The sequence below is a fragment of the Contarinia nasturtii genome, unplaced genomic scaffold, assembly GCF_009176525.2.
Source record: "Contarinia nasturtii isolate CC-2019 unplaced genomic scaffold, AAFC_CNas_1.1 Cnas_scaffold_187, whole genome shotgun sequence".
Taxonomy (NCBI): domain Eukaryota; kingdom Metazoa; phylum Arthropoda; class Insecta; order Diptera; family Cecidomyiidae; genus Contarinia; species Contarinia nasturtii.
The window spans coordinates 9,529,358-9,541,408 of record NW_022197544.1 but is presented as its reverse complement, the minus strand read 5'-3'; the positions used below and the strand labels follow the sequence as shown (position 1 = coordinate 9,541,408).

The 12,051-nt window shown below is 31.9% G+C and overlaps 2 protein-coding genes across 10 annotated transcripts in view; one reads left to right on the top strand and one right to left on the bottom strand.

Moving 5' to 3' along the window:
- LOC116336743 (transcription factor collier) overlaps positions 1-8,426 on the top strand; it is a 32,738-nt gene extending 24,312 nt beyond the window's left edge. The window contains exons 7-16 of one of the 7 annotated variants that reach the window (XM_031760847.1): positions 690-771; positions 1,552-1,711; positions 1,979-2,133; positions 2,226-2,267; positions 2,366-2,450; positions 2,536-2,623; positions 3,516-3,572; positions 3,662-3,924; positions 5,725-5,987; positions 6,292-6,409. In XM_031760847.1, coding sequence (XP_031616707.1) covers positions 690-771; positions 1,552-1,711; positions 1,979-2,133; positions 2,226-2,267; positions 2,366-2,450; positions 2,536-2,623; positions 3,516-3,572; positions 3,662-3,924; positions 5,725-5,846 — 1,054 coding nt within the window. In that variant the 3' untranslated portion in view covers positions 5,847-5,987; positions 6,292-6,409. Of the gene's footprint in view, positions 1-689; positions 772-1,551; positions 1,724-1,978; positions 2,134-2,225; positions 2,268-2,365; positions 2,451-2,535; positions 2,624-3,515; positions 3,573-3,661; positions 3,925-5,724; positions 5,988-6,291 lie in introns of those variants that run through there. The other 6 variants (XM_031760849.1, XM_031760845.1, XM_031760846.1 and 3 more) reach the window with 6 other exon arrangements.
- Positions 8,427-8,724: 298 nt separating this feature from the next.
- LOC116336739 lies at positions 8,725-11,975 on the bottom strand. 3 transcript variants are annotated; one of them, XM_031760841.1, is made up of 5 exons: positions 11,767-11,975; positions 10,334-11,665; positions 9,261-10,221; positions 8,826-9,203; positions 8,725-8,747 (listed from the first exon to the last, which is right to left on the bottom strand). In XM_031760841.1, the coding sequence occupies exons 2-4, from the start codon at positions 11,528-11,530 to the stop codon at positions 9,115-9,117; spliced, it is 2,247 nt and encodes a 748-aa protein (XP_031616701.1). In that variant the 5' UTR covers positions 11,531-11,665; positions 11,767-11,975; the 3' UTR covers positions 8,725-8,747; positions 8,826-9,114. The 3 variants fall into 3 exon arrangements, with proteins under 3 accessions (XP_031616701.1, XP_031616699.1, XP_031616700.1); XM_031760839.1 differs by having other exon boundaries at positions 8,826-10,221; XM_031760840.1 differs by having other exon boundaries at positions 8,735-10,221.
- Between the last annotated feature and the right edge of the window lie 76 nt (positions 11,976-12,051).

Sequence of the window (12,051 nt, the reverse complement as noted above, 5' to 3'; positions counted from 1 at the left end):
CTAGGGTTTTTCGCGGAGAAAATTCTTTCGATTTGCTAGGGATTTTCGCCTCAAAAAGTGACTTCCAAAAAAAAAAAAAAAAACGAAAATTTGTCTGATTTGCTAGAGAATTTTTTGTTTTTGAAAAATCGATCCCCCTCCTGTAAAATGTAGCTCGCACATTACTGATATAAATATATTCTTTTTAGTTTTTTCTCGTAACTATTTTTTTTACACTTTTTTGTGTCAATTTCGGTAATTTTGTTAATTAAAGTCTTCAACACATTTTTCAACAGGTCTTGTAAGATAAATGGTTCAATGAAATATTTCATCAAGACATTACTGAAATAATGCACGTGTAAGATCTTGAAAAAAAAACTAACTCATTAAAAAACCAAATGTAAAAAGGTCAAAATGTAGACATTAATGAAGAAAATAATTATCTATAAATATTCTGACATGCGCCAACCACGATCAACAAAACATTATCACCTAACATTTGTTATCTTTGAGCACCAAAATTGAATGTTTTTGTTGCTTTTATTGATGTCAGGCAACAAATGCCATGGCCCCCTCATTATCGAACATTCAAAGTTCAACATCACAAGTTTCTTCCGGACATTTTCACACTATTCTTTCAACATTATGTTTCTCCTTATTATTATTGTATGTTGTAAATTCACAAACATTTTTTTATTCTCTTTTTTCAGATTTTTTCTTAAATTCTTCTTAAAATGTAATCAAAATTGTTTGAAAAATGCTGGAAACCCACGAGACATGCGAAGATTTCAAGTAAGTTGTGTTTTCTCTTCTCTCTTATAATATATGTAGATAAACGACTGCATCGCTGAGCTATATTTCTGTCAGCTCCAAAATTAAATTTAATGTTACCATGGGACTTACCAAAGAAGAAGTCTTTAAAAATGCCCATTAAACTAGTGACGAAGTAGAAATATTTTGCGAACAATACAGTGACTTAACTACAAATTGTTGAACGTCCACTGAACTCAATTCGAATAACAAAGAACCGAAGAGAGAAAAATGCAGCCTGAAAAATGTCTGTTTCACCAAATTAATGGTTATATATTTGCGTTCGATGAAATTCCACACAATTCTATGCCACAATGCTCGATTAATGTGCATTTTGGTCAATAATCGTAACCAATTTGCAGCGGAGAAGGGAAAAAAAACCGGCGAAAGATTTATTTCTTTCGTAGAATTCTGGCATTGCAAGCAGAAAATGGAGAAATCGATAGTGTGGATTTACTCACTTTTTTTTCATCCAGTTGATTCACATAAGTTTTGTTATCTATTTGCACTTTTTGTCTTGTGGATTTTTTCTTCTTTCCGAAATTACCCATGGCAAGCATAACCAGTGATTTCGCAACGTAATGGACATGGCAAATGATTCAAGCCATAGCATAAATATATATTAATGTTGGATTATAGCATTTCAATGCTGCTTTTTTTTTTGAAGTCAAAATTATAAAGCTCTTTGTTACCGTCCGATTTTTTTGTTCACCCTATTCGATTTTTTAAGAGTAAAAAAACTTTCGATTATTTTTGGTACAGGTAGTGATTGCAACGCAGGTTTCGGTTGAAGGTCCACTGATGGCTATATCTGACCAAATGTTCGTGCACAATAATTCAAAGCACGGAAGACGAGCCAAGCGATTGGACGCTAGTGATGGTACATCACCGTTATCAATTTCACATCCATTGGCTCCAGACAGTACGTACGATGGTCTGTGTTTTGTATATTTTACGCATTTTATAAACAATTCTTTTCTAAGCTTACGTTAGCTTACGATTGATTCAATTTATTTTGATTTTCGTCGTTTTTCGAAATTTTCAATGTTTGTTTTTTGTTCGTTTTTAATCTCGCGAAAACCAAGAATTCGACTGTATGCCAAATGTGATTTGTTTTGATAGCCATTTCTAATTGATAAATTTTTCATTATCATATAGTCCTTATAAAATATATATTTAATCGTAATAGGTCTCTATCCACCGATGCCTGTTGCAACACCATGTATAAAAGCAATATCACCAACTGAAGGATGGACCATTGGTGGTGCACAAGTTATTATTGTTGGCGATAATTTTTTTGATGGCCTTCAAGTTGTGTTTGGTACGATGCTCGTATGGAGTGAGGTAAACATCTTGTGTTTAAAATTAAAAAAAAAAATACTGTATGATTCAAAAAAATAGTGTATGATGCAAATTTATGTCTTATATATTTTCAGTTGATAACATCGCATGCAATTCGAGTTCAAACACCACCACGGGTACCACATAATTTTTTTTTTCACTAACGAATAAAAATAATTTCATATTGTACAATTTGTAATTTAGCTTTTTTTTAAATTTATAATTATTTTTACAGCACATTCCTGGCGTGGTTGATGTTACTCTATCCTATAAAAGTAAGCAGTTTTGTAAAGGTCAGCCAGGCCGTTTCGTGTATGTGTGTAAGTATTTTATTCGCGATCATTTTAATAACGAATTACGGTCCATGTTGTAATGTTGGTATGTATTTTAACTTTTCGTTTTTAGCTTTAAGTGAACCAACACTTGATTACAACTTTCAACGATTACAAAAATCAGTGCCGCGACATCCAGGCGATCCCGATAAGCTACCAAAGTAAGTACTTATTTGTTTACGTCAATTACTCAGAGAAATTGAACAGTGTAAACACAAATGTTTGTTGTGTATTTCGCCCATTTACACTGACATTTCACACACAGTGTGAAACGTCGAATTACCCACACTACAATAACAATGATGTGAATTCGACATTTTACACTGTGTGTGTATAACGTCAGTGCAAACCGTCATTTTACACTTTGATTTTGCAAGTTCAGTGTAAAATGATTTTTCGTAAAAAAAACTATTTTTTTCAAATGATAATTTTTTTTCATGTTTTTATTTTATTGTTAAATATTCAATGAAAGATTTGAAATATAATTTGATTTGAAATTGATGTGATTTATAGTAATATTTTGCTCTTGAAACTTAATTATATCACTTCTTTTGGCTCTTTCAATATGCAAAATAGATTACATGATGAAAAACAAATAAAAATTATCGCAAATATGAGCGTGAGATACGAATTTTTTTATGTTTTTACAACACACCGGTAAACTTTTTTTAGAGCAAAATATCACTATAAATCACATCAATTTCAAATCAAATTATATTTCAAATCTTTCATTGAATATTTAACAATAAAATAAAAACATGAAAAAAAATTATCATTTGAAAAAAATAGTTTTTTTTACGAAAAATCATTTTACACTGAACTTGCAAAATCAAAGTGTAAAATGACGGTTTGCACTGACGTTATACACACACAGTGTAAAATGTCGAATTCACATCATTTTTGTTGTAGTGTGGGTAATTCGACGTTTCACACTGTGTGTGAAACGTCTGTGTAAATGGGCGAAATACACAACAAACATTTGTGTTTACACTGTTCAATTTCTCTGAGTAGATATAACGATTTAATAACAAACCATTTTTCTTCTGTCGCTAGGGAAATTCTGCTTAAACGAGCAGCTGATATAGCTGAAGCTCTTTATTCGATGCCAAGGTTAGAATTGAATTCGATTTTTCTTCAAAAAAAAAAAATTCAATACAATCGATAGCAATTGACCACTAAAACTTTTCTTTTTGATAAAGATCACCAAACAGTTCGAGTACATTCAATTCGTACGCCGGTCAATTGGCAGTAAGTGTTCAAGACAGTAACGCACAATGGACTGAAGATGACTACCAACGAACACAGACCAGTAGTGTAAGTCCACGCGGTGGCTACTGCAGTAGTGCATCAACACCACATTCATCCGGAGGTGGTTCGTATGGTGCTGGCAATGGAAATGGCTATGCACCAAATATGGGCACATTATCAGCGTCTACATCGAGTGTGTTTAATTCTACATCAAGTAAGTATTTGGCTTTTCAACATTGCTTCAACTACTAAACGGTTATGCATGATCATCTGCTTTAACTGCAAACGCATCCAATAACATAGTTTAGTTATTAATATTTTATTTGATTCTTTAGTTGTTGAACGTAATCAGAACTGTTCAGTTCGCTATCTGCATAGCTGCTGGTCACAGAATCTAGCTTTGCTAAGTGACACAGCTTCTTACGATACATAATTTTCCTATAATAATCCTATCGAATATATATTAAAAAGCGGCTGATGGATAGCGTATGCACAAATATTAGTTAGTGTCAAGTTTAAACCTTTTTTTTAGTAAACTACAATCAATTATATTTTAATAAATTGTTATTGTTAAATGAGTAAAGAACAGAGAATGGAATTTTTAATGGATTTCACTGACAGTCTAGAGAGACATAAATCTCATTTTTGTTGTGTATGCGTCACAGTAATTTTATTTGTAGAATATTCAAAATAAATGGTAACACACGTGGATGACACATATATGAGATTGGAGACTTTTTTATGCGAGTCTCGCTAATCAGCGCCATCATACCTGACATCCCTCAACTAAATTTACATCTCTAGCATGTAAACAAATTTGCTCTATGTAACGTAACACAAATGCACATATTTATTATTTATTTTTATTTTAAGTAATATATTTTTCCTTTATAATAATAATATATTTTTTAAATTTGATTTTATTTGAATTTTTGAACAAAACTATATTTTTTTTTTATGATGAAAATGATGAAATATTATTTTTCTCCAACGTCTCCAACCAAATTTACGTAATGTATTTTACGTATTCATGTTTTTGACAAGTCATTTGTCAATTTAGATTTATGACATTTCGTCATTTTTCGCATTTTGAAGTCGCTGTAAATAGCGTTATAAAAATGGTGAGAAATAAATATTAGACTGATATATTTTTTATCAGTAATTTATTCTTTAAGTTTATTTTATCTCTTTATTTTGTTTTTTACCAAAAGCTGTGTATTGTTTTATGTTTGTTTTTAAATATTTTATGTAACCTAACAAATGGGTTGGTGATTTGATTGATATTGAAACAGGACGTTCCAAATTGACAAATGACTTGCCAAAAACATGAATACGTAAAATACATTACGTCAAAAATTTCACAATCTCTCCCATCTCTCCAAGCCAACAGATGGCATTAATGTAAACCATTCGCAATGTGTCTCTTCTTAGAGCCATCCACTTGTGGTAACACAAATGAGTGTCTCATTTGCGGAAACTGATAGTATCTTAGTTAGTCTATAGTTTATCTACAGACTTGTCATTTGCGGGTGATTTCTTTTCGGTTCATTTGCCAATGGTCTGTAAATGAGATTCGATTGTACCAGCTATCGGGTATTGAAACAATTTTTTTTAATTGGTTTCTACTGCATACACTTAAAGCATTCACATAAGACGAGTAGTTTTTAAACTCAATTTAGTACAAAAAAAATGGTATATTTGTTATTCAAAAAATCAACGAAAACCAACTAATGAAATCATTCGAAAATGAGTTTGTATGAGAAATGTCTAAAACGGTTTCAATCCCTGTCAGCTATAATAGTCAAATTCCCATAGTGAATTCAAACAATGAACCATATTTTTTTTCCATTGCCATTAGAATAATTCTTGTGTTTGTTGGATGTATAATATGTTTTGATTGAGAAATATTTATTACTTGAGCTAGTATTTAGTTTCTGTTATGTGTTTTGAGATGTGATCGTTTAATAAACAAATTTTAATTCATTAAAAACAAATCTATTCGCTTATCGCTCAGCTAGTGCCTTTGCACCATTAGTAACCACATCATCAGCTTGGCATCAAGCTTTAGTCCCTGTTCACACATCAACACACCAAACCTGGCATAATCCTTCTGCTACAACAGCCACAGCTGTTTAAATTGACCACTCCTGAAGCCGTTCGACACACATATATATACCATACCACATAAATGAGCAAAAAACTAAAATAAAATACAAAAACCAAACAGCAAATGTTCTTTCGACACACCACCGCTTTCCAATCATTTCTAAAAGTAATGTTAGTAAAAAAATTCTAAAAATTTATTATTGCCATATTATTATTATTTATTTATTTTTTTACTTTCGAGACCTCATAATTTCAATATTGTAATTTGTTATTGTGTTTGAATAGCAAAAAGAGAAAGGATCTTACTCTTTTTTGTCAAATCAAATACATTTTGATTTATGCCCGTCAAATTAGTTTTTTTTTTGTTTGCTTGCTAACCAAATCAACACCAGCAACATTCTTTAAAAAGAAAATTATTTCAAAAATTGAAACTAAATGTTCGCCTTATATTAATTATTTTTCTATAACAAAACAGGAGTTGGACTCGTAAGTGTAAGTGGTTTCAATCCTTTTGCTTTGCCCACCTGTAATTCTCAAGGCTATTCACCTAGTCCATTGATAGCATCGTCCAAGTAGCAATAAAATGACTTTCAGCCATGCGTTAACTGAGAAAAAAATCACCTGGTATGATATAATCGAATTGTATTTATGTTACAAAAAAAAAATGATCGTAGTAAAAGTCGTATTTGGAATCAAATGAATGGGATTGACATTTACATGTGTGAGACAACGCTTAAAACCACTTATAGTATATACATAGTGAATTTATGAAAGTTTAAACAATGTGTAACTTTTAACGAGCCAAAATCATTTAAACACGATGTAGTGAGACAACAACAACAACAACAACAAACAACAACAACAAAAATATTGAAATAAAAAGTTTCGATACTTCTGTCATTTTATTTAACACGAATTTAATTTAATTCAATTATATACCGGCATATTTAACTAGCGATTTTCGAAATCGAATAAGATTTTCATTCGATTCTTAGCCCATTAAAGATGACATGTCAAAATAATTACGTACAAAAAGTAAATGGAATTATTCAAATGTTTGTGAGAGCCATAAATTTAATATTAAGAAAATAAATTTTACTCAAATTTGATGTTAAATTAATCACTCTCATTTGAAATAAAAAAAATTCCATTCATTTTTCTTGTAAATGTGTGTGTGTGAGTGTTTGTTAAAGAATTCGCCTTGGTATATATTTATGGGATAAAGTACTTTATACTCAAAAATATTTATGTCTAGATCCAGATTCATACATCCTTTTCTCAAAAAATTACAATTAATCTCCCATATGGACTTGTTAATTGCATACATAAAAATGTATTATTACTATACGCAACAATCCTGTTCCCAATATGAAGTGCAGCATTTCTGAACACACACACACACATACACAAACGAATTATTTTAATTTTCTATAAATTCGTGTAAAATTTTGATTTATCCATGCAAATTTTAATTTAATTCTTAAATCATTTGGAAGCACTAAGTATTTTAGACATGCTTTGTTGGTTTTAAAGAATTTGTTTAAAATTTACATGATTTATGATATCAAAATTAAAAAAAAACATACAGTATTTTTAAAAAGGAAGTTAGTTTGTGTGTGCAACTAATGAAAACGATAGACAGTGTTCAATCTTTTGAGCACAAACTTTTTTTAGATAAAAAAAACTTTTGTTAAGGATTAAATGTATGTAAGAAAATGTTGTAATTATAAAACAACACTGTAATTTAATTGTTGTAATTCAAAAAAATGGTCAAATATATTATTGCACATATTATCAAGTCAAAAAAATAAGGTAAAGTTTTCTCATTATCCAATTTCAAACTTTGCCAATATATAATCCTCACAAAATTAAAAAAGAGAGAAAAATGCAGCAGTACGCAAACAAAATGTGGATAATTTCTATATCTATGCACATTTATAAACAGTACAAAAAGAGTGTCAAGCTGCTATCAAATCGATCATCATCTCTATCACTTTTCACTAAAAATATATGTTCTGTTTGAAAACTTGAATAAAGTTTATGATTGAGACCTAAGTTTCATATTACTTGAATGGAAATATGTAAAAAAATAGCTAATGTCACCCGACAATGGTCGGTGATTCCTCTTCTCAGTGCAATGAATCTTTTTTATGTATATCAGCCAAACACTAATTTACACGACGTTATTGAAGAAATCAACGAGAATCTCAATATAACAAACTAGAAACAATTAAGCCATAATTTACATATCATTTCTTTAAATCTCTTTCTAAGAAACATTTCATACAATCATCTTCAAAATGGAATCATTTTTCAATTACAAAACGCATGTAGCGTTTCCAGACATTGCAATTTTTGCACATTTCCCAACTTTTCTTTGTGTTATTAAAAACGATATCGACTGGAAAAAAAGTAATTGAAGTCATATTTTTTTATAGTTTGAATTTTTTTTAAATAGAATTTCAACATTATAAAATATCACACAATTCATTTCACTCTTAAACAAAAATATGACATCACAGAAAAAAAATATAACAATTAAATACTTATTCAGTAGTTAATACAACGAATATCTCAAGAAATTAGCCATTTAAATTTAAACAAAACAAAAAAAACACAAAAATACATTGTAATAGCAAATATTTTTTATTCGTCATATTTCAAAAATACATGTACACAATTAAACTTTGATCGAAATAAAAATAAGTTAAAAAATAAAACGCTGATTTTAATTGATTTTCAGATATATGGCGATTTAGCAATATGAAGTACCAAATCAATGTGAATAAAATACTGTTTTTTGAATTTTCAAATAGTGTTGATTGAATTGAACCCTAAGCGCCATCTATTGGAGTTTGTTTTTTCAAGCGATTGCACTTTAATCAATTGAAAAAAATAAAACAATAAAGGCCGTATAAATATTTTCTTTTCCTGAAATTAAAATTAAATTAAATAAATTATTTATTTTTATTTAAGCGATAAATGAATCATGAAATTTGAAATACAGACATTAAAGTTGTATTGGCTCGTGTTAACATTACTCTCTCCAAAATAAAAAAATGAAAAATGGAAATATTCCATTGAAATTGGAAACGATTCATGTAATCTACGTTCCATTTGATACGGAAATGACGTCTGTGATGCAAAACATGTTTTAAGATTATCAAAATATTTGATACAGAGCCTTGGTAGTACTTCCTCGAAATGCTGAGACACAACAGTCAGTCTCAGTTAGTGTAACAAAATTACAATATTAATTTTTAATTAATTTTCGAGTTAAAATGGTGATTGGTTATGCTTAAGGCTGTTGATTATTTTGAACTGCTTGTTGTCGACGTGGTCTGTGCAATGTTAGCGGGATATCCAGTCCAAACAGGTTACAATGTCCTATATACAGACATAACACATCTATAATATGCAAATGTCCATTTCTTATATACATACCTTTGATGAGAATGCATTTGGCGGCCACGATATTACGATCCCAAGTTGTCTGATGCACAATCATTGGTTGTTGCTTGTCATCGATTTCCGTCACACAATCATCATCGACTGTACACGGTTGTTGAGCGACCTCTCCATCGATTTCCGCTGCATTTTCATCATCAACTGCATGTGGTTGTTGATCGACTTTGACGTCAGCATATTCCAATACACCACTCACTGCGTTTACTTGCCATTTTTTTGGATACACGGCCACCTTAGACAGTAAACGATCAGCTATAATGTCGAAATCATGCTCAGTCATTTCCCCTCGAGCCAGAAATACCACCAAACTCTCTTCAATATAAACTTTGTTATACTTTAAACGCCGTTTGCTGAGCTGTGCCATGATTTTCGATGGTAAAAAGTTAGCCATGATTGAATTTGGCACCGGTGCACAATTTTCACAAACTTTGAAACGGTTGCTTTTGGTGTTTGGATCGAATCGTCCGCCACATTTTGCGCATGTCTGCGATGTGAAATACTCATCGACTTTGCGCACGACACAATTGCCACGTTTTCGAAAACCTTTTAAAAGTTTGCGTGTACCGGGACAGCGCACATGCTTCTTAATGCGTATTGGCGAATTTGGTGAATGAATCAAAGCTGCTTGATGATTAACCAAAGTGCCGCAAAGTTTATCTATAGTACTATTGGACTCAACATACTTGTCAAACTTCAAGCGCGCATATTTTGGTGTAGTGTACACGTCCATTCCTTTCTTGAGCATTTTTATCCGATGGCAAATGTAATCAGTCCAAAGTGTACCAAGCGGTGATGGCATTCGCTGGTACAGCTGTCGATTGTTTCGATCATTTTGCTCATCCAAAGTGAACTGCTTCGTCCAGCGCTTGGCCTTTTTGTCGCGCATTTTATATTTCGTGAGCCAATGGTACTTTTTACTAGATGTTTTCAAGTTGACCTGAAATTAAAATTAAAATAAAAATCAATTGAAAATTTTGTTTGTTTGCTTCATTCACGTAACATATAACTCTCGATTTTTTAACAATGCTAAAGAAAAATTAAATACTTACTTCTTTGCGAGTACTGATGGTTCTTCGAACAGTCGCATTCCATGTCTTCATACCCGGATCGATTCCCAGTTCATAAACAAACGTTCCATCTAAGTATCGCTTTCTCACAATGTCATCATCCAGCAACCGTTGAAGATGTTGTTTTGACAATTTATACATAACCGATACTGATTCGCCGTTGCTGACAATAGTAAAATGAAACTCTTTGTTTTTCTTCAATATTCGATTGATTTTGTCAAAATCGAATATTTGGTTCCAGAAGTGTTCTTTGTTTTCGCGAATGAAATTTTCGGTAACTTGTTTACCTTCGACTTTTGGAAGGAGTTTCTCTTCTGCCAACATTCTGTAGAAAACATCATTGCACATGAACACTGCCTTTCGCTGATAATCTGGCAATGGAACAACAGACAGATTTTTGATCTTCGGTATTGTGACGTTGTTGTCTTGTGCCCAATTGTGAAACTCATCGATTTCGCTTTGCATGACAAGCCACATTGCAGTTGCTTTGAACCAGTATTTGCCTTTTGAGAACTGCTTGATGTTGTCATAATTCGCTAGTCCACCAACCTCTTCCACAATTGCACGAACCATGTCAAGCAGCAACTTTCTTTTGTATCGTTTAAGAGGTGCATTCTGATGTGTGTCTCGAATGGCATCATAGCGTCGAATTGCCCAATCAATTGCATTGTCAACATCCTTTTTATCGAACCTCAAACCGGTTGACACTGCATTAAACTGCCAAGCTCTCATTTGCAAATAATTTCGCAGCCGCTTCTTTGCATGTGTCGTTTGATTCGTTTTCAATTGGCGCGTATAACTTTGGCATAACGATTTCATGATGTTACCGAAATAATTGTTGTTTGGCCAGGCAAATTGATTGTCTCGGCTCAGTCCTTGCTCAACAAAATGACGAATGTGTGGTTCCATGTCCTCGTTTTCTTTGTTCTTTTGCAAAACTGCATAAAAGCAGCGCTCAATCACATCTTCGGCACGATTTTTTTCAACCAATTTTCCTTTCACAACATACATTTTATTCGTGAAAAAGTCCCATTGGCGATTGCTTTGCGCGGACTTCACTTTGTCAAGGAACAGCAATGACGCCAAAACGCTGATCTTTGTTGACATGACACTTTTCTTTTCGATCCAATGTATGACAACATCATGGTACTCCGGCCGAACAATTGTTGTGAGGCGCATTTTTATCGCTAATAAGCCATTGTCATTGAAGTTTTCATCCTCGGCCTCCTCCTCTTGTTGCTTTTTTGTTTGATATTTATATCGTTTCTTTTTCGCCTATGCAGCCGATGTTTCACCACTTGTCGACATGTTGAACTGCAACGAAATAGAAATGTATTTTGCACTGTGTAATTTGTGAATGAATTGAATCAAAAGAAAGCACATAAAACGTAGATAGAATTAACACTTGATCTTACCTGATTGATGGTCACGACTGAAGTGATATTCAAAATCGAAAAAGAACTCTCTCGAATGCACATCACACTAACACAGTCTAAAGTTGTATCGAAATATTTGCAGTTTCAGCTTGAGAACGTTTTGTTGATATCAAAACAAAACAAAATCGAAAACAAGTTTCACTGAAAATATCTCTCTTGAAAGTTATCGATTGACAATGATCCGAATGTTGAATCTATTGTATTCATAAAAAACCATCAACAGAGTGAAATTAACTCCTTCAAAAGCATAAAACAAATACAAAA